Source organism: Diprion similis, chromosome 4 (genome assembly GCF_021155765.1).
Source record: "Diprion similis isolate iyDipSimi1 chromosome 4, iyDipSimi1.1, whole genome shotgun sequence".
Taxonomy (NCBI): Eukaryota; Metazoa; Arthropoda; class Insecta; order Hymenoptera; family Diprionidae; genus Diprion; species Diprion similis.
This window is the reverse complement of record NC_060108.1, coordinates 6,111,425-6,137,528: the sequence shown is the minus strand read 5'-3', so window position 1 is coordinate 6,137,528 and position 26,104 is coordinate 6,111,425. Positions and strand designations below refer to the sequence as shown.

The window sequence follows — 26,104 nt, the reverse complement described above, 5'->3', positions numbered from 1 at the left end:
TATAATAAGGAGGTTCTTCATGGAGAATTTTCGCGTTGTCATAATCAAATTGGTGGTTAAATTATAATCTGTGTTTAGTTGCAGCCGTATAGTGGTTATCAGAATCTTTGATATTATTCTTGCGTTGATTCAATTTAACAGAAAGTAACCGACCTGTTGGACGAATATATGGCTTGTTAAAATTTTTACATGGAATCTTATACACCAAATTTGAATGTTTATCTCGAGGTAATGAATCCTTGCCTGAATCGAAAACCGACCGAAGATCATTTAAGTTCTTCCCAGAAAATTTAATGTTGTATTATTTGAAATTTCTATTCAGTGGCTTAAATAATCGTGACACATAAGGGATCGAAACAAAACTACACAAATTATTGTTATCAATAAGATTTGCGTCATTGTTGTTATTATTTTTAAACATAGGCCGATATTTGGACTTCATAATATTATTTAGTAATGTTTTGGGTATTGGTTCTTTAAAAGAACTTTTTTTTATAATCTTAAGGTTTTTATCATGTAACAATCATTAGCAAGCTTGATTCCTCTGTCTACTAGTTCTTTAAAGAAATTTTTTTATAATTTCAAGGTTTTCATCATGTAACAATCATTAGCAAGCTTGATTCTTCTGTCTACTAGGTTGATAATGATGCCTATCTTGTAGGACGTCGGATGGTGTGACTCAAAATTTAAATATCGTTGTGACCAGGTCGGTCTTTGAAACCAATCTGTTTCGCTAGCTTTATCAAATTTCATGATGGATGACTTAGAGTCCAATTGTATAAAAAATTACCCATTGTTGTGCCATTCTACTACAAATACGTAGATGACATTCTCACAGCAGTTCTCACGAGCTCTGTTCCTTTTTTATATACTTCTTCTTTTCCAGGAGGTGTCCGATATTAACTTGAATAGTAACGGAATTTTGCTAATCTGATATATCCGCTGTTACGGATGGAGAGGTGGGAAGTAAGAAGGGGAAAAAAAAGAAATGGGAGTAATTTCAGTTCCTTCAAATATGCCAAATGTTTGAGTCCATGGCCATTCCTTCTGTTCTTGTAAATAGGTCAGTGTGAATAGTTTCAGGTTAAAATCTCAACGTGTGTTGATTCTGCTAGCTATGGATGTTCTTTCCTACCTCGCCTTGAAGATGTCGTGATGAAAAATTTTGTCCAAGGCTTTTTATGTAAATTCCGTCTGTGATCCCGTCCAAGGGCCCTCGTCATTTGTGTAAATTTCAAAAAAACTTTTGTTTTTAAAATTCGAGTGAAGCATCAAAGAAGTCTTTACTAGAAAGATATGATCTTCTCATTTGTGGTTTACCTTCTTTTTATAAAAAAAAAGGTTGGAAATTTTGTACTCGGTTGTTACCTTTATCTTATTAGTAACTATTGGTGGGTTTTTAACAAAAAAAATGTATCCTCTTGTTTTCTTTCTAAGCTAGCTGACACCTTTGGGTCGAAACGTTGACAGATATTCAATGTTTTTAATAAGAAGACCTAGATATCCTAGAAGCTCTCGCTACATAAAACCGGAGGTCAAGATCTGATTTAATTTAATATTACTTATCTGTTAGTCACATCATTTTTTCGAAAAATATAAATATTCAAATAATGAAGATAAAGTTTTTCAAAAATATCGAATTATATATCGAATGTCAATTTCAATTATTGCTTCGTTGAAACTTTCTACTTTCTTAATTCGTATTCACGATCGTATCATTATTAATGAATTTGGTTATTTATTTTCAATTTTTCCATTTTTAACTTGAGGTATAAAATCATAATTAATTCACTGAATTTTTTAATCCAAAAATCAATACGTTTATTTATTCAGTCATTTATTCATTCGGCCATTCAATTAATTAATCAATAATTCATTTGCGTGTTTTTTCATTTACGACTAGGGCAGCTCTCAACGGTAGCTGTTACGACCGTTGGCTGGACATCCCGAGATGTTGAAGCGTACGTGTCCCTCACTGTTTATTATTCAACCCACGAATTTGAATATTGACAATTCCTCTCCAACTTGACACACATCGCTGATAACCACACCAGCGAGAACTTGTGCAGTCTTATAACAGCAGCATTATCTGAATGGGAGTTACTCGCTGATTGCATAAGGGTGTACTTTTTTACCGATAATGCCGTAAATATTGTGAAAGCAATACCTCATAATGAAAAGTGGGCAAGGATACCATGCTAGCTAACAATGAAGAGTGCTGCAGAAGAGTATCCAGATTTCAATGAAATTTGCAAGAGTTTGTTGGGCTTTTTTCGAAAAGCTCAACTGCGAGGGCGAAATTTGAGGATATGCAAAGGCAAACCAATCTAGAGAATATCCCTCCGAATCTAATTCAAGATGCGGAGACAAGGTGGAACTCAACGCAATGTATGCTTTCGAGAATGCTTCAACTACGCACGCCCCTTGGAGCCGTATTTTCTGGGCCTGGGATGCCAGATAATCTCATCGGATCAGTGTAGAACTTCGTGAGCATCTATGTGGATGCTCTCCTTCCGTTCAAAGAGGTGGCTGTCGTCATGTCAGGTTAAGAGTACGCCACTATATTCCTATAAATTCAAATTATGACCAGTTTGGTCAAATCAACGAGAGTTTTTATTGGGGAAAATGACGATCCTGAAGCTGCGCAATTTGGAAATAATCTACTACGCAGTCTCGAAACCCGTTCACCACGTGTATACAATTCCGAAATTTTACTCTTATTCATGCTATTAGACCCCCGTTACAAAAATCGGCTGCTAGATGTACGAGTAAAAAGCGAAGTGGAAAACAAGTTAGTTGCGAAATATTTGTCATGGAAAATTCCTAAAATCGAGATATCGTCTGAGGAACTCTCTCTGAAGAGTGAATTTTCATGTTATTGTTCATTAATTAGTATTCGCGCTCTTCAGATCATATCACTTATGTATGTGAGAGAATCCGATCTCTGCCTGATTTGAACATTTGTTCTAGTATCGTAATTTTTGATTCGTTCAATAAAATCCAGCGAATGAAAGATTTTTGAATTAAATTAGATAATAACATACCGAGAGGATATCTAAAAATTATCCAAGAACTACGCATGCGCCAAATACTTCAATCTCATTGGTCGGCGAAATCGCCCCGCGGCATTATTTTCGTCAGCTAACCAAGGGGACCAATGTACACAAAATGCGACAAGACAGTAAATCTCTCACGCGTAAAGTAGTGCGTTGAGGTCATGTTGATATTTATTTCTATTTAGCGTGAATTGTCTAAGAAGAGTGTCACTCAGCAATACCGTGGTCGATATTAGAATATACTTAATCGACGCAATAAAAGCTTTAGTGGAGATCCAAATATCAAAAGCTACAGAAATTGGATTAGTTATTTATTAAAAGAAAAAATCTGAAATTAAATGTGGAACCTTATTAACGTGTAGGAGTCTAGACAAACTAGGGCATGTGAGTGAAAATATTGTTTATTTCGAACAGATTCTTTATTCCCATAAAATTAAAAGTAAATGGATTGTTGAAACCCAGTAGAAGGTAGCTGCGGATAGGGAATGCAATCTCGCGAGATTGGCAGTTTTGTGTGTTTATTCTTGCAAATAATTACCATATTTGAATAAATTAGAAAAAAAATAATAAGAATTATAGGTATAATGAAATAAACATTTATTTTCACGAATTTTTTCAATAAAATTTCATCTATTTAACATTGTTTGATGTATCTATCTATAATTTTTTTTCAATAAACTTTTAAGTAGTAAACTTTGACGTATCTTATTAAATGAGAAATCAAGTCAACAACCAGTCTTCTCTTCTAATATCAAACAAAAGTCTTTTAATAATAAAACAGTTCTTTTATAACAAAACAACAAGAAGTTGAAAACTAAAATGAAACTCGTTAACTAAGTTGAGTTGACTATTAAACTGAGTTATTTTTATCAATTATAGAAAACTATACCTACTTGGAGATCTATTAGAAATTAGAGATTAATTAACAAAATATACCAATCAAATAAAAGGCTTGTTCAGTTCTCATCACACACCATTATTACGCATTATGATGAAAGTAGCTCCTTAAGAAGCACAAAAAGTCCAAAGAATCGTCTGCTAAACGGCTTCTTATTTAGCTGGCCAGTCGCTGAGAAGGCCCTTTCGCATTCAACGCTAGTTGGAACCACAGATCTCAGGCAGTAATCCGCGAACTGTAAAAGTTCGCCTTTTGACCCCCCGGACTCGTATAAATTCATTTCCTTTTTGATTAATGACTCAGGCGAATTCGTAGTTAGTTTTCTGTCTCTAGGTTCTTTGCACGCAGCAAAGAACCTAATCAAATTCTTTGCTGTCAAATTCGTCCGACGCTCAACAATGCGCTTTCTCAAGTAGCCAGCTAGTTTTTCTGCCAATGGCGTTTTTAGCTCTTCTAGTTTACGAATCATAAACCTAAGTGTCGTTTCTGCGATAGCCAAGTCAGTATCTCGACGACATAACACCTCCACAGCCAGTTTTACAGGTTGAAATGCCTTGTCTAAGTTCACTGAAACCGCATGTTCTTCCGCAATCAAAGAGTAGTTCGGATCAGCTTCCAGGCCCAGGTCGATCAAAGCTTTGCTGACACACAGCTTGATTCTATTAAATGTAGAAATCATGTCTGCTAGGCTCAACCATCGAGTTTTACAATCAAGTTGTAACTTTATATCTTTTCCAAATTCTTGCTTTACGTATATTTGCAGAGTATCAGATTTAGTAGGTGATCTTTTAAAAAGTTTCACCAATTTCCTAACTTTCTCAATAATACCCGCATATTCTGTATCTAGGTCTACTTCTATTCTGGGGATAGAGCAATGAAAAATATCATTTTCTGAGTCTGGGCCTGTGCTAGATATTTCGTCCATTTCAAAAGAAATCTCATCGTCGTTTTCCTCATTTTCTCAGATTCTATCATAGGTTCTTCAAGATCAGTTTTTTTTTTGTAATAAATAGTATCTATTATGCCAAGTTGAACTCCATGGGCATAGCAGAGCTGATGTGAAGGTGATATCAATCGACCCAACTTTTTCATCACACTTGCCCCATCTGTAGTAATATTGATAATATCTTTTTCCAGAATAAGGCCAAATTCGGTTGATTTTTTTTTCAAAATACTGACGCCACTTTCAGCAGGCATACTTCCAAAGACGCGAATCAGCCCCAAGTTTCAAAACACAGCATTGCCGTTCAAAAATGTGTACATTTACATTCTCTGATGACTCTGATGATTCTGGACTAACATTCGACGTAGATGCGGATGCTGTTACTAATTCCATGTTTTGATTAGTAGACCCAGTATTTGATGTTGGCAACGGCAATGGCGGCGGTGATATGACTTGCACCTCGCTCACTTCGACCACATTCACATTCTTCGTTTTTGTGTCAATTTTGTGAATCAATTATAAATGCACATGTAAGCCACGCGGCGATCGATCTTTGGTTTCAAGAATCTTCTTAGAAAGTTTGCACTTAGCACTCAATCCATTTTCCGGTCTTAAGAAGTGTTTCCATACTTCCGACCCGCTCACATAGTCTTTATAAACTATATTCGCCGACATCGTTCGTTATTCGTAAATCACATAAGAAACTTTTTTTTGCATAAATAACAACAAAAATACTCGAACGCAATTTACGCAATCAACTCAATCACGTTGACAACAACTATTACTGGTGAACAAACGCACGGCGGCTCAATTTTCGACCAATCGCACGCACGCAATGCAAGACGCAAGCGAATCTGAGCGAGACCTCGTCCCACGACCGCTACCTCAGGCCGCCGCTGACTGCGCACCCAGCGCACCCAACCGATCGCAGCTCCGTGTCAGTTCGCGCGCTGCCGTGCTTCGAATAAGACGTTTTTATGCTCGAGTGCAATCTCGTTAAATTCGCAAGATCTCGCCCATTTTTCGGCCGAGATCAATCTCGCTAAAAAAGGCCGAGATCTCGCGAAAACGAGATTGTATTCCCTAGCTGCGGATTAGATTTGTTACACTGCAGTTCTCCGGAAGTCAGTAATCAGTGCCGATGAACATGAAATAAATAAATGAAATCAATAAGAAGGAATAAAAAAAATGGTATATCTTAAACACAAAGCTTAGGACTACAAAGAGTAGCAATTCGTTTTTTTGTCACAACTTTGGAAAATTAGTGGTATGCATTACTATTAGAAGCTCCTATCTGATAATAATACCTTCTAATATTTTCAAGTTTTCAAGAAACAAGCCATTATCGAAACGAAATTGAAGTTGTCAGGCATCGAAGCATGTGAGTAAATTTCTGATTGTCTGATTTTTGAGTATTGGAATATTTTCACATCTATTCAACGATAAAATTCGTTTTTTTGCAGACCCAAAGATTCAAGTTTGGTTAATCGGAGGAAAATCATACCTTACTTGATGGTCGAAACGTTTTGGTGGCAAAAACCCGATTTCTTGATTGGTTCCACCATTCCAACTATCAAATCTGGTTGTACCGTTGTTCCATTAGACAACAGGTACCCGAAAGAATTTCTTCAGGTCATCGCTACCTTCTGAACATCAGTCGAGGCAGAATTGAAGAACACGACACGCTGCAGATCGTGGTGTCTGAATATTCAATAATTTTCGATTGATCGAGCCGATATTAATAAGTTTGTTATTTAACCGTCGCTACTAATTAATTTCACCAAGGAATCATTTCGTGCGCTATTGTAATCCAAGCAATGTTATTGGCTCGCATTATCTTTCAAATTTTATTCTCTTTAGTTTTGATATTTAATCTCTTACTCTCTTCGTATTCAATTCAGATGAATAGTGTTTGAAGTCTTAAAATCAGATTCTAAGGACGAATTTTGATAGGTGAACTGAACCAATCTCAATCTGAAAATGCTGAATAACTTCAGTCAAAAATGCGTTCAAAGTAAATATTAATTAACGGTATCATCTGACTAGCTAGTTGCAGCTGTCATTCGTGCTTGAGTCTCCTTCAACCCCAGCAACTTCTAAAGAATGCTTTTACTTACAATTACACGTTACAAATGATCACTTGGTCTACAATAGGATTTACTTTCGGGCTAACTGTTTTATTATGCATCTCTATCAGAGAGTTATCCTGTAACTTATCGATAGCTTGAAACCAGATTCATCTTACACTCTTACAATGGACATTCACCGAGACTGAAAGTTTGTCAATCTCCTGTGAGAAATGATCGCATCAGGAAATACGTTTACTGTGGGTTTGCTTTATTTCGGTGATTGCCGTCGACTGACCGTGACCGTAGTAGTGTCTACACTCAGTCTTCGGTCTACAAGCGGTATGCGCAGACTTTTACAATAGCCCATCGTCGTTCGTGTACGCGCTCTTACAATCGTACATCTATTTACTATTACTAACTTATTCTAAGCCTGAGATATCACACCTCCCCCCGTTTATTTTGCAACCACCCTGATCGACGTATTTGTAACGGCTGCTCGTTTATTGTCTTTTTGCCCCCTTCGTCTATTCCTACCGGATTCTTTAGTATCGCTGCATCGCACTTTTTTAGCTGGTTCGCGTGTAAATGTTTTTTACTTGTCTTTCTCAGTGCGTTATTATCCTCTGGTTCGTGGGAGGTGGACGTAGCAATGAACATCGCATTTTCAACTCCCGGCCAGGCTCGCGCATGTCCTTTGTGTAGCCGCATGTAGAGTAGACCTATAATCAAACAGAAACTTCATGACTGCGCCCTCGAAACCGGTACCGTCATTTACGATGCATTCAACTGTTCGTTTGATAGTGTCTATCACGGGCGCAAGCTAGGCTTGAGGGCTAGGGGTATGCGCCTTAGGGAGAGTACATGAGGTAGCACGTCGGCCATATTGATGAGCTAAGTTTTCGGGCGCCACGTTCAAACGATTCACTTTAGGCAGTATTAGTTTTTCGGACAGATCGTTGCCATAAACTGTTTCCTCGAACTGTATAGGTATGTACGAACCCAGCTTCAATTCTTTTGTATAAGAAACTGTGCAGGTAAGCACATTTTTCTTAAATCCAATTGTAATTCCGGCGTACATTCTATAGAGGTGCAAAGCACCTGTACATAGAACCAGAATAATACTGTAAGTATAAATGTGTACAAAGAAAAAACAAAAAAAATAACACAATGACAGAATGGACAGAAAATATCGCGTTGAATAATTCGTAAATTATTGTATATAGAACAAGTGTCGGTTTTGGCAACCATAAATATCATCGTTTTTTTCGGAGGAATTTTATTTATTGGATGAAAATATTATTAATTATAAATTGAATAGCTGCTGAATTGTTGCTATTTGTCGGTAGATGGAATGGAAAATATTCAATTTCGTTCCTCACATTGTTTTTTTGATTTTGAGAATGATCTGTTTTTGCAGTTAGGCGCTACACAATAAGGCATGTTGTATTATTCTGAATTCTCAGTCCGTGTCGGCTACCTTCTGACCTAACCTGTACAATAATAACAAACAACTGCACGTGCGTATACATCTGTGTGTGTCCGCGATATACGCATGTGTGGGTATATACGTATATCTATTTATCTCATCAAGATGGCTGACGGCTCTGATTCCCCTTTCGTCTTTCGCCGCAACCCCGCAGGAAAAGACTCCGTCCATAAGTCCGTGGTGTCTATAAAATTTTCTGCAGCAACATTTGTTGTAGGAAAAAAAGTAGGAGTTCGTTTCCCTTTATAAATCTTTGGAACTCCCCACCCATAAACGTGGCGTAGTTATCGGTGACCAGGTGTGCCGGATAACCGTGTCTGGCGAACACGCTTTTGAATGCTCTTATGGTATCTATTTCGCTCATCAAGGGAATTGTGATTGCCTCAGGCCACTTTAAATGACTATAGATGATGATTAAAACAGTTTTACCTAGGAAGGGGCCCAGGAAATCCGCATGGATTCGGTGCCATGGGCTCGTGGGGCATGCCAAAGGAGTTAACGCTATTTTTGACGGTGCATTCCGTGTTTCCAGACACGGTTAGCAGCCCTGGATTATAAGCACTATTTCCCGATCCATTCCCGGCCACCACACAAAGGATCGCGTCAGGACCTTCATTTTCGTGACGCCAAAATGACTGTGGTGCAATTCCTTTGAAACAAGTTTCCGCAATTTTTCGTCAATGATTACATGGTCTCCCCAAAGAACACAGCTATTATCGATCGGTAATGTTTCCCGTTTGTTCCAGAAGCGCTTCAAGGGTTCCTCTTTCGGTCGTTGCTCGTTCTATCCATCAAGACATCTCCGAATTATTTTATTTAGTGTTTTATCTTCTCGAGTACACTTTTGCACTGCTTTCCAATCGAGTGTGGCAAAATCATATTCTTTTACTTAGTCTAGGTTAGTGTACGTCATATTTTGTAGAACTGCGAATTCTTTAGCTTTATCCCCTGTGTCTTTTAACGGCAACCTACTGAGCCAATCGGCGTAGTTTTTAGATCCACGGATGTGCTTCATTTTGTAGTGAAAAGGTGTTAGGAATAGCGCCCATCTTTGCAACCTTGCTGCCACAATTTCAGGGATTGATTTTTTTCGGTAAAAAATTTGAGCTAATGCCGCCGATTCCGTTCGGAGCAAGAATTTGCTTCCGTACAGATATTGGAAGAACTTTTGTACTTCGAATATAATTGCCAACTCTTTTTTGACGAGGTGTGTATAATTGTTTTCCGAGCCGTGAGGGAGCGGCTTGCAAAGCAGATTGGACGATCGAATCCTGATTCATTTCAGTCGCCTAACACCGCGCTTATGCCGTCCGGCGACGCGGCGCAAGTGAGAACTGTTAGCTTATCGGGGTCAAAGTGTATTAATATTCGATCTGCGGTCAGCTCTTTTTTTATGCTTTCGAAAATCACGTTGCATTCGTTAGTCCGATCGAAATTATTGTTTTCCAAACATGCAAGAAGGGGCCTTAATTTGTGAGCTATGTTTTCAATAAATCTCCCGTAGTAGTTTATCGACCCTAAAAAGCTTCTCAGTTCCGTCACGTCTTTGGGTCGTGGTGCGTCTATCATACTCCTTATTTTTTCTTAAAAGTGGCTGGATGTCGTCCTTGTTTATTCGGAACCCCAAATAACAAACTTTGTCTACCAAAAATGTACTATTAAGATTTAATCTGAGACCTGCGTCATTTACTCGCTTTAACACTTCTCGCGCTGTTTGTAGGTGTTTATTCAAGTTCGATGCTGATATTATAATATTGTCTATTAACACTATCGTACCCGGGACACCCAGCAGTAAGGAGGCCATAATTCTTTGAAAAGATCCGGGCCCTATGGAGACCCCGTATGGTAGCCGGTGATACTTAAATAGCCACACACGTGTGCTTATGACGACCAGTTTTTGCGAATCCCGTGACAGCGGTAATTGCTGATAAGCCTCGGATAAGTCTGATTTTGTAAAGATTTTCCCACCACGCAGCGTTTTCAATCATTTTTCCACTCGAGAAAGCGGGTATCGATCTACTTCCAGGTATTTATTTATTGTGACTTTGTAATCCCCACAGAGTCGTATCCGTTCCATCACCTTTTCACACGGGCACAACCGGTGTTCCCCAGTCTGAGAATTCAACCGGAGAAATGATGGCTAAACTTTACAATCTTGACAATTTTTTTTCCACCTTATCGCGGAGTGCCTAGGGTACTTTACTTGATTGCAAGAATTTAGGGCGTGCCCCATTGGTCAACTTAAGTTGTAGTTCCCTTTTTGTGAATTTACTAATCCCTGGTTGAAAGACCACGGAAAACTCTTTTTGGAGTTTTTTTTTTGTCTCCATCTCGCTCTGTTCGCGCACTTTGAGCTCTTGACTCGAAACAGTATTCACCTGAAATCCCGAATTTGTAATCCGATTTTTGAACTATATGGCCACATCCCCTATTCATGCAGCCAAATTCGACCAACTATTGGTTTACCACCTTATTCAATTACGTACAATTTTTCTTTTATTTTGATATTGTCCTTTTCAACCTGGACTTGTCTGTAGCCAACTATTGGAAACTTTTGCTTGTTGTATGCGCGAAGTGATATTTTTGACAATTCAATCGGTATTTTAGAAAACAAAGTGTTGTAGCATTCTTTTGAGATGGCTGATACGTCTGCGCCCGAGTCTACCTCCATTTCTGCTTCCTGTTGTGCTTCTGCATCGACAAATTTTATGCATGTCTCCTTTCGTTACACATTCGCTACAGTATTTGTTTCGCAACGTGCATTCGGCTCCGATGTGATTTCATCTCCCATAACAGTAACAGCTTCGTCCCCGCTCTTGTCGATCGTCGCGGCCTTCGAGTCGTCCCATGATTTAATTTTGTGCTCCTCGTCCTCTCAGTGTTCGGAAATTTGTATTTCCCCTTCCTTCTTGATTTGCAGCTCCAAAATGTCTTGACTGTATAGCGTGTGACGAGGGGTTTGCCTCGTACGTTAAATGGAGGGAGAGGGGAAAGACGAGAGACGGGTTTAAGCACTGTACGAGTCGAAGCGGTCGAGAGGAATGGCGAATTATATTTTCTGAGTTCTGGAAGGATCTTAAAACTATTGTACAAAGGGGAGTCCCACGTGGCGACCGGTCAGGCCCCGGCCGAATAGCGTAATCTTAATCCTAATTATCCTAAAACTAGTGAGTGGTGGTGAGTGGTTGTGCAAGTGAGGGTGTGTGTGTGGGGGGTGTGTGTGTGTGCGTGGAGGTGAGCGAGGGGTTGGTGGGATGAGCGTAGGGTGAGTGCGGGGGGTTGTGAAGCGAGTGCGGTGGCGGTATGGGGTAAATGGAGGCGCAGGTGGTTGAGAAAACGCAGGTTGGCTGACCTTGGTCCGTGGTATCGCTGTCGAATTCGCTGTGGCTGTCTTCGTAGGCGGTTAGCACGAGAGTGTCCTCTCCGGCCGGCCCGGCGCATCTTCGGGTGCGCCCGGGCCGGTTCGGTCTTGTTCGGCCTCGCTCCGCGGATTTGGGGCTTATTGTGACGTGCACGCGGGGTGCAACGTCACAAGCGTATACCTCAGCTGAGTGTGTTGTTGTTTGCTCGGCCACTCTGTTCGAAGCCTTCTCGACGCTCATCATCCCCAGCCCTACCGCTTTCGCGTCTGCTAGTTCCACTGTTTTTGCTAATTTTAATAACGTCATTAAGTAAGGCGTCGCATGCCGCTTTCAGTAGTTCATACCTCACTTGTGGATTATGGACTCCTGATATGAACTGGTCTTTGAGTTGACTATCTATTTCGGTGGCACCGAATTTATATTTCAGAGCTAATTTTCGCAAAATTGTTATAAACTCTTGAATTGATTCGTTCTCCTGTTGTTTTCGGTCGCAAAACTCAAATCTCTGCAGTTGTCTGTTTGGTGCTGGGTTATAATGTTTTCCACATTTGTCCTTGAGTACTGCGTATTCTAAAGTCAATGGTGCTTCATTTCCACAGATTTCTGGAATTTCTACGAATATCTCTTGCGACCTTTAAGTTAACAGCAAAGCCGTTTTATTTTCTGGGCTCACTCCGTTTAGCTGAATAAATGTCTCCAGTTGCTGTATAAACACATCTCAGTTTTCTCCTTTTTGGAACGGTTCGATTTTTCCCAACCACGTGGCCTCACTCCGTTTAGCTGAATAAATGTCTCCAGTTGCTGTATAAACACATCTCAGTTTTCTCTTTTTTGGAACGGTTCGATTTTTCCCAACCACGTGGCCGCCATCGTTTTTTTTGGTTTCCGATATATCGTTTTTCATACCTTCTGGAAGCTGTATAAGTGGACCACGGTCTTTCACGAAATTCACTACTCTTTTTTTGCGGAACACGTCTATTGTTCCGGTTCCGCTTCCTTTTATCTGTGATTTCTCACAAACTGTCTGTGATTTTGTCTTATTTAACGTACACACCTAAGAGGTTTTTCCACAGTGAACCAGTGGAGCGATATCATCCCACTTTATTGATTCTTCTTCACTGCACATATCACTCTTAATTATTTAAATTTTCTGTGATCCAATCTTCATCACCTGTGTGGGAAATGATCGCCTCACGAAATAGGTTTACTGTGGGTTTGCTTTATTTCGGTGATTACCGTCGACTGACCGTGACTGGAGTAGCGTCTACACTGAGTCTGCGGTCTTCGAGCGGTACGCGCATGGACGTTTACAATAGCCCGTCGTCGTTCGTGTACGCGCTCTTACAATCTTACATATATTTACTATTACTAACTTATCCTAAGCCTGGGATATCACATCTCCATTTCATACAATTATTTCTGCATTTCATTTAAGCACTGTCCGAAACAAAATATCTCATCCTGAGATTGGAAATGGAACCCGCAATGCAAAACTTATCTAGTGGCACAAGTGAAAAAGAAAGAATTTCATAATGGTTTCTGCGACAGAGGAATTCCTTCCGGATATTCATGTTACTGGATGATATTCGGAGCACTATACAGAAGAGATTGTATTGGATTAAGGTTTAAGTCAATATTTTCATGAACTTCGTTGAAAATGAGATATTAATTTGTTTCAAAAGAACAAGAAGTGCAATCTTGAATCCGATCAGTCAATATCTTAATTTCAATGTTCTGAACATCATTGTAAAACATGGTTATCCTTAAAGTTAATTGTGACACTGAGGAACATTTTGAAAATGTTGATTCTCAACTTGTGTCACAGAACGTTCCTGGGTTGTACTCTTCGGATTAAATTTTTTTAGATAACATTTGAAATTAAAAGAACTTGTAATATCCACAGCTTCCTTCGCCAACCAACAGAAGTGGCGATGATTTGTGTACGTGTCATGAATTAAATAGGAGGAGCAGATGTCAGCGAATAGCAGAGATGTAATTATTTTAGCTGTATTTTCAGTTGATAGAAAAAAATTTCATTGTTATTCTTAATATATGAAATAATTAATATGATTGAACAAATTGTCCACACCTACCTGTTTTATTTCTTCTAAGCACCCAACATTTAAACACATTTCTTGTTTTAATCGGATAAAACGAATTTTAAAAGAGCATTAGCATTAAATTTCGTCCGTTCTTTGAAGAATTAACTTTCCGACTCAACAACAAATGCTTCTCAAGCCTGTCCGAGTTACTTCCTCAATTACTTGAGATTCTAACATCAAGAATGCGCATGAACTACATCGCCGACAGAAACGAGAGTTTGACAGCTGAGACTCGGGGTGGCTAGCCTGCACGGACGGCCAATGGAAACTCGCGCATGCGCTGTTCTTGTATAGTTTTCAGAGATTCTCCTGGTACATGAATGTTTCATGTTCATATAAAGAAAAATTTGCGCCACTGTCAAAATTGGCTAGTTTTTTAAACATCATTGACGAATATATGGATGGGAAAAGCGCCTCGCCAATAGAGTGCGAAGTACGACATTATGATCCAAAAAGGATGAACCTCAAAATAAAAGTATCATAACTTGGTGGAAAAACAATCGACATCGATATCCAAATATCGCTGTTCTAGCCAGATCATATCTCAGCATCCCCGCTACTCAAGTTATTAGTGAGAAGGTCTTTTCAACGACGGGAAACATCGTCACTCCAGCCAGGACAAATCTTCTACCGGAGCATGTGGAAGCTTCCTACGTGCTAATTTGAAAATTTAAAACCAAATATATAATCTCCAGTGTCTGGAATATGCATAGCACTTAAATAAGCTCCGTAAAACTATTTATAAGCCTTCCTCTCTATTAATTCTCCATTTTCAAATAATGATAGTCAGTAAAAAATAAAAATATACCCACTATCGCGTTCGGTAGACCCGTATTAGACTGACTACCAAGATTCAGGTATACCCTGGTAAACTCGGGTACCAAGTTATCAGCTACACTCGGGCGAAACCGGGTACCAATATGTCGGGTATACCCGGGTGAAATCGGGTACCCGACGGTGAAACCCAGGCGGGTACCTGGGCCGACCTGACCCGACAAAATTAACTACCCGCACATCTCTAGTAGAAACAAATGTCCTCTCGACGTGTCGTGACAGTATAAAACTGTTAGCTATTCAACTTTTTGCACACACGTATTTGAGATGGTACATTTTTGTATTTGTGACGATTGTGAGTATGGTTTCAAAGTTCTGAGATATTTTCATTCGGTGATTTCAGGTATCCAGACATGGTCGCAACTCTACAAAGCCAGATAAAGAAATGGAACGCAACAGCGGTGACACCAGCAAATCTTCCATGGGATCCGCGCGGTGATCCAATATTTTGGGACCACACTTGGAACAATTTCGGTGACTATAGTGGCGCAACCACCATTTTTGGCTAATATGTTTTTTATAAGTGACGTGCTTCTTTTTCATAAAAGTTTGATACATCATTCAAACTGACGTGACATTTCACGGATAACTATTCAAATAATTAGCTAATTCATAATTTATCCTTAATGCCTTTCTCTTTCTATGCTGGTTTGGTACGGCTATAGCTGTTAAACTAATTGACGAGGTAAACTTGGATTTTAGTAGTTTGAGTCAATATAAGCACACCAGACTAATTAATTTTGGTTGTAGTACGCCAAAATGAATAAACAGATATCACAAGATGTGAAGTACGAAATCATTTCAGATATTTCCGTAATATCCTCAGTAGATAAGATCTAAGAGTTCAGGTACAGGATGGTGGCGTACCAACAGGGTCATCCCCAATTCCTATCCTACCGACAGTCAGATGTTACCAGCGCTGACTAAGCCCTACCGACGGAATTGTTACTGACCAGAGTGTTACCATAGATGACGCCACGTGTATTATCACTCGATCTTATCAACAAAAAGTCTGTAACGGTGTTATCGGTCCTGGTCGGTCGCATTACCCTTCGGTGGTGTTGCACCCCCCTCCAGCCGGATGCCCAGAGTCGACCAGGGCCAGTTTAGGAAGGAGTAGGGTAATTGCAATAATTTGACACTTTATTAGAGTAATAACTGTAGTTTATTGATCGTGTCGTTTGGATCACTAAGAAAAACAAAAATGTAACAGCGTATGCTGCACTCAACTTGATTTTTCGTAATAAATAATTATAACTAACATCTATATATGTACAACAGATCAAAGAATATCCTTACGTACTAGACAGAGTATGACGGGTATTAAATCAGCGGTGCCGGTCCAATGGTTATATCTTTTGTGACGTGCTTTTTACTTCACCCGGGGGAAAGCGGGGTTGGCACGGAGGCTCGTTTACAAAAATGGCGTTCTCCACACTGATATATAACTACACTGGATTAGATATAAGCGCGATTCCGTGAGGCCAATTGAACGGTAGCCATTTTGAAGGGATTCTTGTCACTTCAGATATATATATAATCAAAGTTCACGTGAGCGCGGCAGTAAGAAGTAATTTCATTGTTGTTGTTGAGGTGGAAAATTATAGTGACAATTATTAAGATAACAATGGGTAGATGCGTTTTTTTGCGATACAAAAAAAAACAAAAGATTGTGGGCTATTATTTCACAAGTGAGTATATAACACTGAAGCGTTCTGCAAATGATAACTTGTAGAGGTTATGTCAGAATACGAATTATTTACTAATTATATTTAACGAGTATTATAGCGTACGAATCGTGTAAGTAAAAATTCACAATATTTGAATTATTGACTCACAATCAGTGATTAAATTATAATTTGATATGTAGATTTCCCCTGAAAGATGTGTTCCGCCTTCAGCAGTGGTTAAAAGAAATGAAGAGGGAGGACTGAAAACCAAACCAAAATAGCACATTGTGTTCAGCTCATTTTACGAACGACTGCTTTGACAGGATAGGATTCCAAATTACGTTGAAAAGGAATAGTGTACCAACTAAATTTGATGACCCAAAATCGGAATGTTCATCTTGTCACCGATTAAGGGAATATGGACGTGGCTATTCATTCTTCAAGTGAGTACCCTTACTTAATGTAACATAATGTGTGAATAAATAAATTTAAACTTTGTTTGTTATTTAGGTTCCCATTGAATGAACCTGATACTATGAAGCAGTGGATCGCGAATATGAACGATGGAATGTGGTTTCCATCAAATAATAGCTTTCTGTGTTCTGACCACTTTGAATCCTCCTGCTTTCAGAAGAAAAGTAACAAATACATAACTCTACGCAAAGGCAGTATCCCAACTTTATTTGGTAAGATCTGAAACTATTAACCCCTTCTAGGTCACAAAAAATTCAGCGCGCATAAAGACACGTTGATTTCTTGACGCACTATTGTGTCCATGCCGTCAAAGCAGTTAATTACCTAAAGATGATATAGTCCAGTCATTACGTCGGAAAAATCGGGTTAGAAATGCAAATGAACCGAGAAAGCCAAATTTTGGATATTACGTGGGAGGGGGGGTGGGGGGGGGGGGGGGGGGGGGGGCTAGAAAAGCTTGAGTTCAAATTGTCGACCAAAATAACCTTGTGGGTTTTCCGCCATCTTGAAAAAAAGGTTAAATTCAGTTTTTTCATCATTCTAGGTAAATACAACCGAAGTAACCAATCTTAACAAGCCACTGTTTTCAGGTAATTGTATTATTCTTAAATGTTGTTAAGTTTACTTATTTTTTTTTGTCTTCTGTTTCGTAAAATTGACTCCCAGATTTTGTTGTCTCCATAGATATAACAGACCAGAATGCCAATACCATAAAAACTGATGGAAATCGTCTCAGTTCCAGTACTAACCTTCGCAGTTCGAGTTATAGTATGTGAAAATGTTACACAGTATACCACTTGTTACAGAACCATGGAAGAAATACGAATCTTAAATCCAATTCAAAAATTATTTTTAGTTGACCCCAAGGATAACCTGTGTACTCCGTTGACACCAAAAAGTATGCGCATAGTGTAACGAATTTCATAAATTAAATTATAAAATATACTGTCTCAAATTAATGATGAAATAAAATAAACATATCAAAAGAAATGGATATATATATATATAAATAAAAATATAAATAAATATAAATCAAAGTATAAATAAGTATAAATAAAAATATAAACAAGTATAAATAAAAAGACAGCAATACAAAATTAATAATAAATAATTAAAAAGAACGATAAAATTCTGAATAAAAATCCCTTTTTGGTGATAACTTATCTTTTGGTGATTTGATCTGGGCTTTATTGTTTGGCGATCGTCGTATAGTCGGTCCTTGATCCTTTATTCAAAAATATATGTATATATAGCCCAACAGGGTCGTCGAAAGGAATAAATAACTTAAATAATTATTAAAATCACAGCAAAATGAATGTAGAGAAATTTGCTTGGCCAAGCCTACATATATTGTCTTGTTGCTGTCACGTTTGCGGACCGACTGTCCGATAGCGCGAATCCCAACGCCTCGCCAGTGCCGCACATATACACCTCAAAACAGCGCTTGTATATACATACAGGTTCTTACATTCCCCCGCCAATTTTGATGACCAGGTTGCTATGCAATTAATTTCATCAAAATTCTACATATCTACATACTAAACTTTAAAATTAATACATATAAATATTATATTAGTTTCTATTTACATTTTCCCATTTTTAGTAATAAAGTAAATCGATTAAACTTGCTGTATAATGCAACCAATTTCTTAGGTCTTTCAAAATTTTCGTCGAGCTCAAATTCAATTTTAATCCTAAATTACAATGTCTTCCTCGACGGTTTTCTTGATTAACACTGCGTCACATACTACGTATAACCTATTTATCATTATGAACATGTTTGCATCGTCATACGGCATAAGTTTACCTTGTCTGGATAAAAATTATGAAAATCTCATACATCACATTTTACGCTATTCTATTTACAATATTTACAAATTCTTTTAGCATTGAACAGTATAGAACTTCTCAATAAGGGATTAGCGAAGTCAAATATCTATCTATACATTTTTTTTTTTTTTTTTTTTTTTTATCAAGTCGATTGGTAGTATCTACGCAGACTCATTCGATTATATATTCCTATTACCATGGAGTTGTCATTTATATCAGCTAATTTATAAGCATTGTCGTTTATTTTTTCTATAATATTGTAAGGTCCTTTATACAGATGAAAAAATTTATGCGTAGTTTTATTTAGAGCTGATGATGGATATGGCACATGTAATAATACTTTATCGCCTACATTCAAGATTATAGATGATTTTGATTTTTGTTGGCGTTTTCTTTGCTCAAATTTTTCTTTGAGATTTTCATTTGCTAAAAAAATCTTTATTTCGTGTTTTTCTTCGATCATTTCTGGAAATTTAATTATTTGTCTAACTTTACTATATACTTGTTCTCCAAAATGCAATTTATAAGGTACATATCCTGTGCTATGGTGGGTAGTTAAATTTAAAAAAATTTCAATTTCTTTTACACTCTTGGCCCATTTGGTATGTTTATCAGAACAAAGTGTACGAAATAATCTTCCAATCTCTCGCATAACTCTCTCAGTTGGGTTAGACTGAGGATGACGTATAGAAGAGTAACAAACCTTAACATTTAATTTTTCCAATTCTACTTTCCATTTGTCGGCCGTAAATTGTGTGCCATTGTCAGATAATATTCTTTTTGGTTTCCCAACGTTCACAAAATAGTCATTAATTAACCTATTTAGCGCAGATATGATAGTTGCTCTTTTTAAAGTATATATTTGACAGTATTTAGAGAAAGCGTCTATCGCGACTAGAAGATATTGTACCCCACCTATAGATCTTGGCAATGGACCATAAAAATCAACCGTCAACAGTTCGTTCGGCTTTTCAGCAAGCACTCTCATAAATTCACCTTGCATACTATATGACAAAACTTTAACTCGCTGACACAAATCACAAGACTGCACGTATTTTTTTAAAAGATCTTTCATTTTACGCCAATAATAATATGTACTAATGTATTGAAATGTTTTATATACTCCCATATGACCTATTTTTTCATGCACAAACGTGACCAATAATCTTACCAAACAATCTGGAATAACTAAACACCAATATTTACCATGGGGTGATTTATAAAATAAAATGTCATTTTTGAGTTTATACGATACATTATGATTTGTTAATTCCGATTTACACGATACTATAATTTTATTCAACTGTGGGTCATCTATTTGCAAATGTTTTATATTTTTCAGTTCTCTAAGTAAAGATACATCAATTTCTATTGCTTTTGACTTTATAACTTCTAATCGGACATCTATTCTATTGATCAAAATTTCATTCAAATTTGCAATTAGTATTCTATTGGTTTCAGGTTCAGCTTGTTTACCATCTATATTTCTACTAAAAAAATCAGCTACTAGATTGTCTTCGCCTGTACAGTGTTTAATTTCAAATGTATATTCTTGGAGTAGTAAACTCCAACGTATAAGTCGCATGCTTTGAAATTGAGCAGTTTTTAAAAATGTTAGTGCGTGATGATCAGTGATTATTAGAAATGGACATCCTATCAGATAAATTCTAAATTTTATTACTGCAAATACTATAGCAAGTAATTCTTTTTCTGTTGTATTATAATTAAGTTCGGCTTTCTTTAAACATCTACTAACGATATTATTCTATGATCTCCCGCGGAATCTATTTGATACAGAATACCACTTATTCCGAGATTGCTGGCATCAGTTTGTACACGGAATTCGGTATTCGGAATATAGTGATTTAACGTAACATACTTTGAAAACATCTCTTTCAGCTTATTAAAGGCTTTTGCATGCTGGCTTTTCCATTCCCAGTGAACATCATCTTTTAAAAGGTTACGAAGCGGCGTTACTTGATTTGCATATCTAATACTAAATTGCCTGTAATAATTACATACACCTAAAAATTGTTGAAGTTGTTTTTTATTAGTAGGAGCCGGAAATTTCTGTATTACTTCTAACTTTTCTGGCTTTGGATATACGCCAGTGGGTGTAATTATAAAACCTAAAAACGAAATCGAATCCCTACATAGCAATGTTTTCGTTAAACGGATAGTGAAATTGTGTTGCATCAAACGGCTAAATACCAAATTTAAATGTTGCATATGAGAATCAAAATCAGGAGACGCAATAAGCAAGTCATCTATGTAACAAGTCAGAAACGCAGAATATTCATTACCAATTGCTAAATTAAGTGCACGAATGAACCCACTTCCTGCCGTTTTAAGACCGAAAGGTATCCTACAAAATTGATATACAGTACCATTATGAACAAAAGCAGTAAATTGACGAGAATTTTTCTCAAGGGGAATTTGCCAATATCCGTGTGTTAAATCTGTTGTCGTCATAATTTTAACACCATGATGTTTTCTCATAAGTTCTTCAATCAACGGCGGTGACTCATTATCAGCTTCAATAATATTATTTAAATGACGGTCATCTAAACAAACTCTCACTCCACCTTCTTTTTTAGGTACGATCCGAAGTGGATTACAAAAAGGGCTAATAGAACGTTCTAATATTCCTTCTTGGATCATATTTTGTATCTCTAAATCTACAGCTTCTCTATATTTTAACGGTACGGGGTACGATCGTTTTATAAATGGTTTGTTAGTTGTAAGTTTGATTGAATGTTCATAAATTTTAGCACAGCCTGGTTTATCAGAAAACAGGTGCTCATATTGACACAACGATTTTTCAAGAACTAATCTTTGCCCACCGTTCAGACCCATAAGACTTGTCACGATCGTTCGGACATCCTCACAAAAACTTTGATCATTATTCTTACGTATAATTGCTCTACTAAAACAATTCAAAGATTCCTCAATGAAATTATCTTCACACAAATTATAATCCTCTTTTAAAATTTGACCATTCCAATCACTTTGATTTTTATCATCAATTACTAATGCATCAAATTCATCAATTTCATCACAATCAATAGTTACATTTTCTATTTCTAAATGGACATTTTCATCAATTTTTTCTACAACAATATTATAATTTTCTTCAATACGACACACGTCATCATTATCTATCTCTTTCTCTATGCTCCTCCTCTCATCATTAATATTCATAATGTTTAAATCATTTTTACATTTTACAAATATTTTCACATACATTTTCATATTGTTTGACATTATTTATCACGTTATTGCTCACGATTGTCATATTATCATCATTGTTTTCATAAACTTTCGAAACGACTATATTATCAATATCAAATCGATTTCTATTATCTAATTTGATTGGGTAATTATTGCATTTTATGTTAACAATTTGTATATACGTTTTTTGATCCCATGCAAATGATTTTAGCTGTTCTGAAGATTCCCGACCGTACGAGCAGAACGACGGTGCAACGAGCGTTCCATTTATTTCAATAGTTTTGCATCCATAATCTAACAAGACTCTATTTATGAACAACCAATCATTACCAAAAATAATATCATTTACTAAATGTGGTACGATTAAAAAGACCGTACGTATAACTTTGTCTCCTATACTAACATCTACAAGTATTTGTCGCCTGACTGGAGTAGTTTTTTGTCCTATAGCCGATAATACTAAAACATTACTAACAGGAAGTTCATTCAAATCATGTTTGTTTTTTAAGTATTTATAAAATTTTTCCGACATGCAAGTTATTTGGCTTCCGGTATCAATCAAAGCTGAAACTTGATTTTTTAAAATAACAATATGTATGTGCGGTCCCTTAGATAAGTGGTTTTCTGTTGTAACGGGCTTTTTACTTCACCCGGGGGAAAGCGGGGTCGGCACAGAGGCTCGTTTACAAAAATGGCGTTGACCAACACGGCAATAGAAAGAGAAAAAAAAAGAATAAAGATTGACGGCACTGCAGAACAGGTGTTGGGCGCCAGGCTCGAGAGAGCCGTAAGAGAATACACTCTTACCAGATTCGCAATTTACCGTCCAATAGTATTCGTTCGCCGACTCGAACGGCGAACCTAACTCACACCACCAAATCTCAAGCGAAACTATAGCAGGGGCGAGCACACACAAAACAGCCGACTAGCTAGCGGTGAGGGGAACGTGAGCGCGGAGGTGAAATAGTATATGTGATAATCGAATGATTATAGATGTAATTACCAGCGTTTATTAACAACTAATGCCGTTACGGCAAGGCAGAAGGCAACAAAATAGTTATTTACACGGCAAGCGGTCTTATCGGTGGCGGTACGCTTCGATACAATTCAAAATAAATAAAAATAAAACACAATAGCATACAATATAACACAGCAACAAAATTAAACAAATCAATAGAACACGGCAAAATCAAGCAGTATAAGCTAGAGGCGACGAGCGGCAAGCGACCAAGATAAGCGAATAATAAGCGGCATAAAATCAGTAGCAATTCAATGACTCATGCGACTACGGGCTCGGAGTGAAGCAAATTCGTTAACAATTTCAAATCTCAAACCAAGGCAGAACAATTCTAGAAGCAAGCTTGCTAATAATCTAACGGTTTCACAAACACGAGGTAATCCTCCTTCACTTTTTCTATATCATCGGCACGGTCGCCTGTCGCCGCTTGACGGTGGTAGTTACGCTCGGCAACGACGGCACGGGCGCACACACTCACTCACAGATTCTCTCTCTCTCTCACACTCACGTACTCGGTACGCGGCCGGGAAGCGGCACGGTACACGATCTATTACAAATTATGCGTTACAATAAAGCGGCAAAAAATTACCGAATGAACAACCAGAGCATGTAATATTAATTATAAAATAAGAATAGCAACCAAGAACAACAATTTAATCAATTAGAGAAGCTTAGCTACCACGAGGCTCGCGGGCTTTCACACAAAATGGCCGACCGGAGCCGGCCGGCAACCTGTTGCGAAAAGGAAAAATGGCCTGAGGCCGGTGAGAGTCTATAGCCAGCGAGATTCGGGATAGCGACAGCCTACCTTGTACGGCAAACAACGCCCGGTTCTTCAAAAGACAAGAGCGGCAACGGTTCCTCCTCGGCAGAGACACAGAAAACAGCCAACAAAACTGAACTCGACTTCAATATCTCAATATAATTTTCAACGCGAGAGTCCACTACGATGAGCTACAGAGCTATCAACAGTGCAGCGCAAGGGAGAGTGAGGTGGCCGCCGGCCCTCGGCGATCGCGATCCCGCGGTGGCGCTACGGGAGGGGATGATAGGTAGATTGGCTAGAGACCGGCGGGAGCCTAGGCGGCCGGTCTGTTCGCCGCGCTGTGCTGCGTGTTGCGAGGGTGGTCTGGCGAAGGCGGAAATGTCCGGTCGGCATCGGCGAGCCCAGGGGGAGACTGAGTCCGGTTATTTGTGGGTGCCGGGTGGCAAGGCCGGTCTTGTCGGAGGCTCAGGTGGAGGCAACTCGACCCCTGGGCGGTAGCGGCAGCACGTCCTTGACGGCATCGAGGTCCGAGCAAGCAACAGCGCGACTACTGGGTCCGGGGCTTCGAACTCCGCGCCGGTCGTCCTGTGGTCCCTCCGCGTTTCCCGCGACGGCAGCGCAGGGTGGTCGTTGGATGGCGTCGGCATTGGCGGCGGCAGTGGTGGCGGCAGTGGCGGTCACCTCAGAGAATGGGTTGGGGGAGTAACAAAAAGCATTAGCAACAATACATGAATCTTAAAGCTAACTCTGGTTGTTCATTTGCGGCACGGCAGGACTCTCCCTTGCTCCTTAAGAGCGCTTGACGCGGCCGCCTGGGAGTGGAGGTGCGGGTCGGTGACGGGCTGGTAGACCCGCCACGTCACACTGTATCTTGATTCTTTGCTATATACGGATTATCATTCATATCATTTACAAGGTCCTTAGCTAAATTTATATAGTCACAACACGATGCGGGACCCACTCGCAACGCGTTGTTATTTAGTTTAAATGTCTATTTAGCACATTATTTACGCCTTGTTGTCCCATAACTTGATTATTTGTATTTAATAATGGAGGTGGTGGATAACTAAAATTAGGTAATACTATTTGATTATTTGCAGATGTTGAGAAATTATTCGAACTTTGCCCATTTGACATTACATTGTTTGTATTCGGATTTTGCGGAATATTCTGGGTATAATTTTGGCAATTGAAGTATGATTGAGGAATTGTTTGGTAATTAGCAGGTTGATAATTTGTATCTTGACTATTATTATGTTTATATGTTGTGTTTTTAAAATTTTGAGATTGAGTTATAGAATTAGTAATATTTTGATTTTGACGTCTTTCATTGTCTCGTTCTTGATACGTACTATCTAATTGCGATAAAGTCTGTTCTATTTGTTTCGTATCAGAAAAATTTACTGTTGCCAATATATCGCGAACTCTGTTCGGCAATTGTTGAACAATTGTGTAATTAATTTCAAATACATCTAATTTTGGCGTAAAATATTTAGCTTCAACAACTTGCTTGAAAAAATACATTTGCAATGATCCATCTTGTGATTTGTATTTTCGAGAATTCCACTTGTTTTTTGCCTTTACTTGTATAAGAATCGAGTAAAATTTTTCCAGAAATGCTCTCTTAAAAACATCATTAATTTTCGATTTGCTGCTTAATTGAATCCCACCACAATCTAGCTCTACCTTTTAATTTATTTTCTATAATTCCTAATTTCCATTGACCAACAATATTTTTTAAATTAAAATAGCTCTCCATATTATTTAAAAATTCTATCGGATTTGAAGTTTCTTAGTCATAAAATTCAGGAGTATTTATATCGATATGAGTTCTTTCCAAACTAGCTACCAATCCACTTACCAATGTTTCATCATTATTTACTGTATTTGCTTGTTGTGGACGAAACGTTTCTAGTATTTCCCGTTGCTCTCGATTTTGCGTTTTCAATATTTGAATCTCCCGTGCTAATTCTTCGTTTCGTGTTTGCTGACTTTGTAGCTGAACCACGCATTCTCTTAATCCAGATAGACTCGCTAATTCCTCCTTAAGACGTTCCAACTGTTCTTCCATGTTCATATTTATTGTAGGTTTTTGTGAGCTCGCCTTTGTCTCTGTCCTCGTCGCTATCGGTGAATGTACAATTTTGGACCTGGTTTTAATGGTCGAACGATTAGCCATCAATATATGTTAAATTTATTTTACATAATTTTCCTGCATTTCAACGCCATAAAACAATTAACATAAAAACGAAAATCACAAATATATATATAAAAAGATAAAGAGACTTTTGTTCGGGCGCCAATTTTGTAACGAATTTAATAAATTAAATTATGAGGTTAAAATTATAAAATATACTGTCTCAAA

The 26,104-nt window shown here is 38.1% G+C and overlaps 1 protein-coding gene and 1 pseudogene across 2 annotated transcripts in view; both read left to right on the top strand.

Annotated features, from left to right (window-relative positions):
- LOC124405411 (arylsulfatase B) overlaps nt 1-15,412 on the top strand; it is a 247,540-nt gene extending 232,128 nt beyond the window's left edge. For both annotated transcript variants that reach the window (XM_046880285.1, XM_046880284.1), the window contains one exon: nt 15,094-15,412. In XM_046880285.1, the coding sequence (XP_046736241.1) occupies nt 15,094-15,259 (166 nt within the window). In that variant the 3' untranslated portion in view covers nt 15,260-15,412. The remainder of the gene's footprint in view (nt 1-15,093) is intronic.
- A 958-nt stretch (nt 15,413-16,370) lies between these two features.
- Nucleotides 16,371-26,104, top strand: part of LOC124405508 — a 16,870-nt pseudogene continuing 7,136 nt past the window's right edge.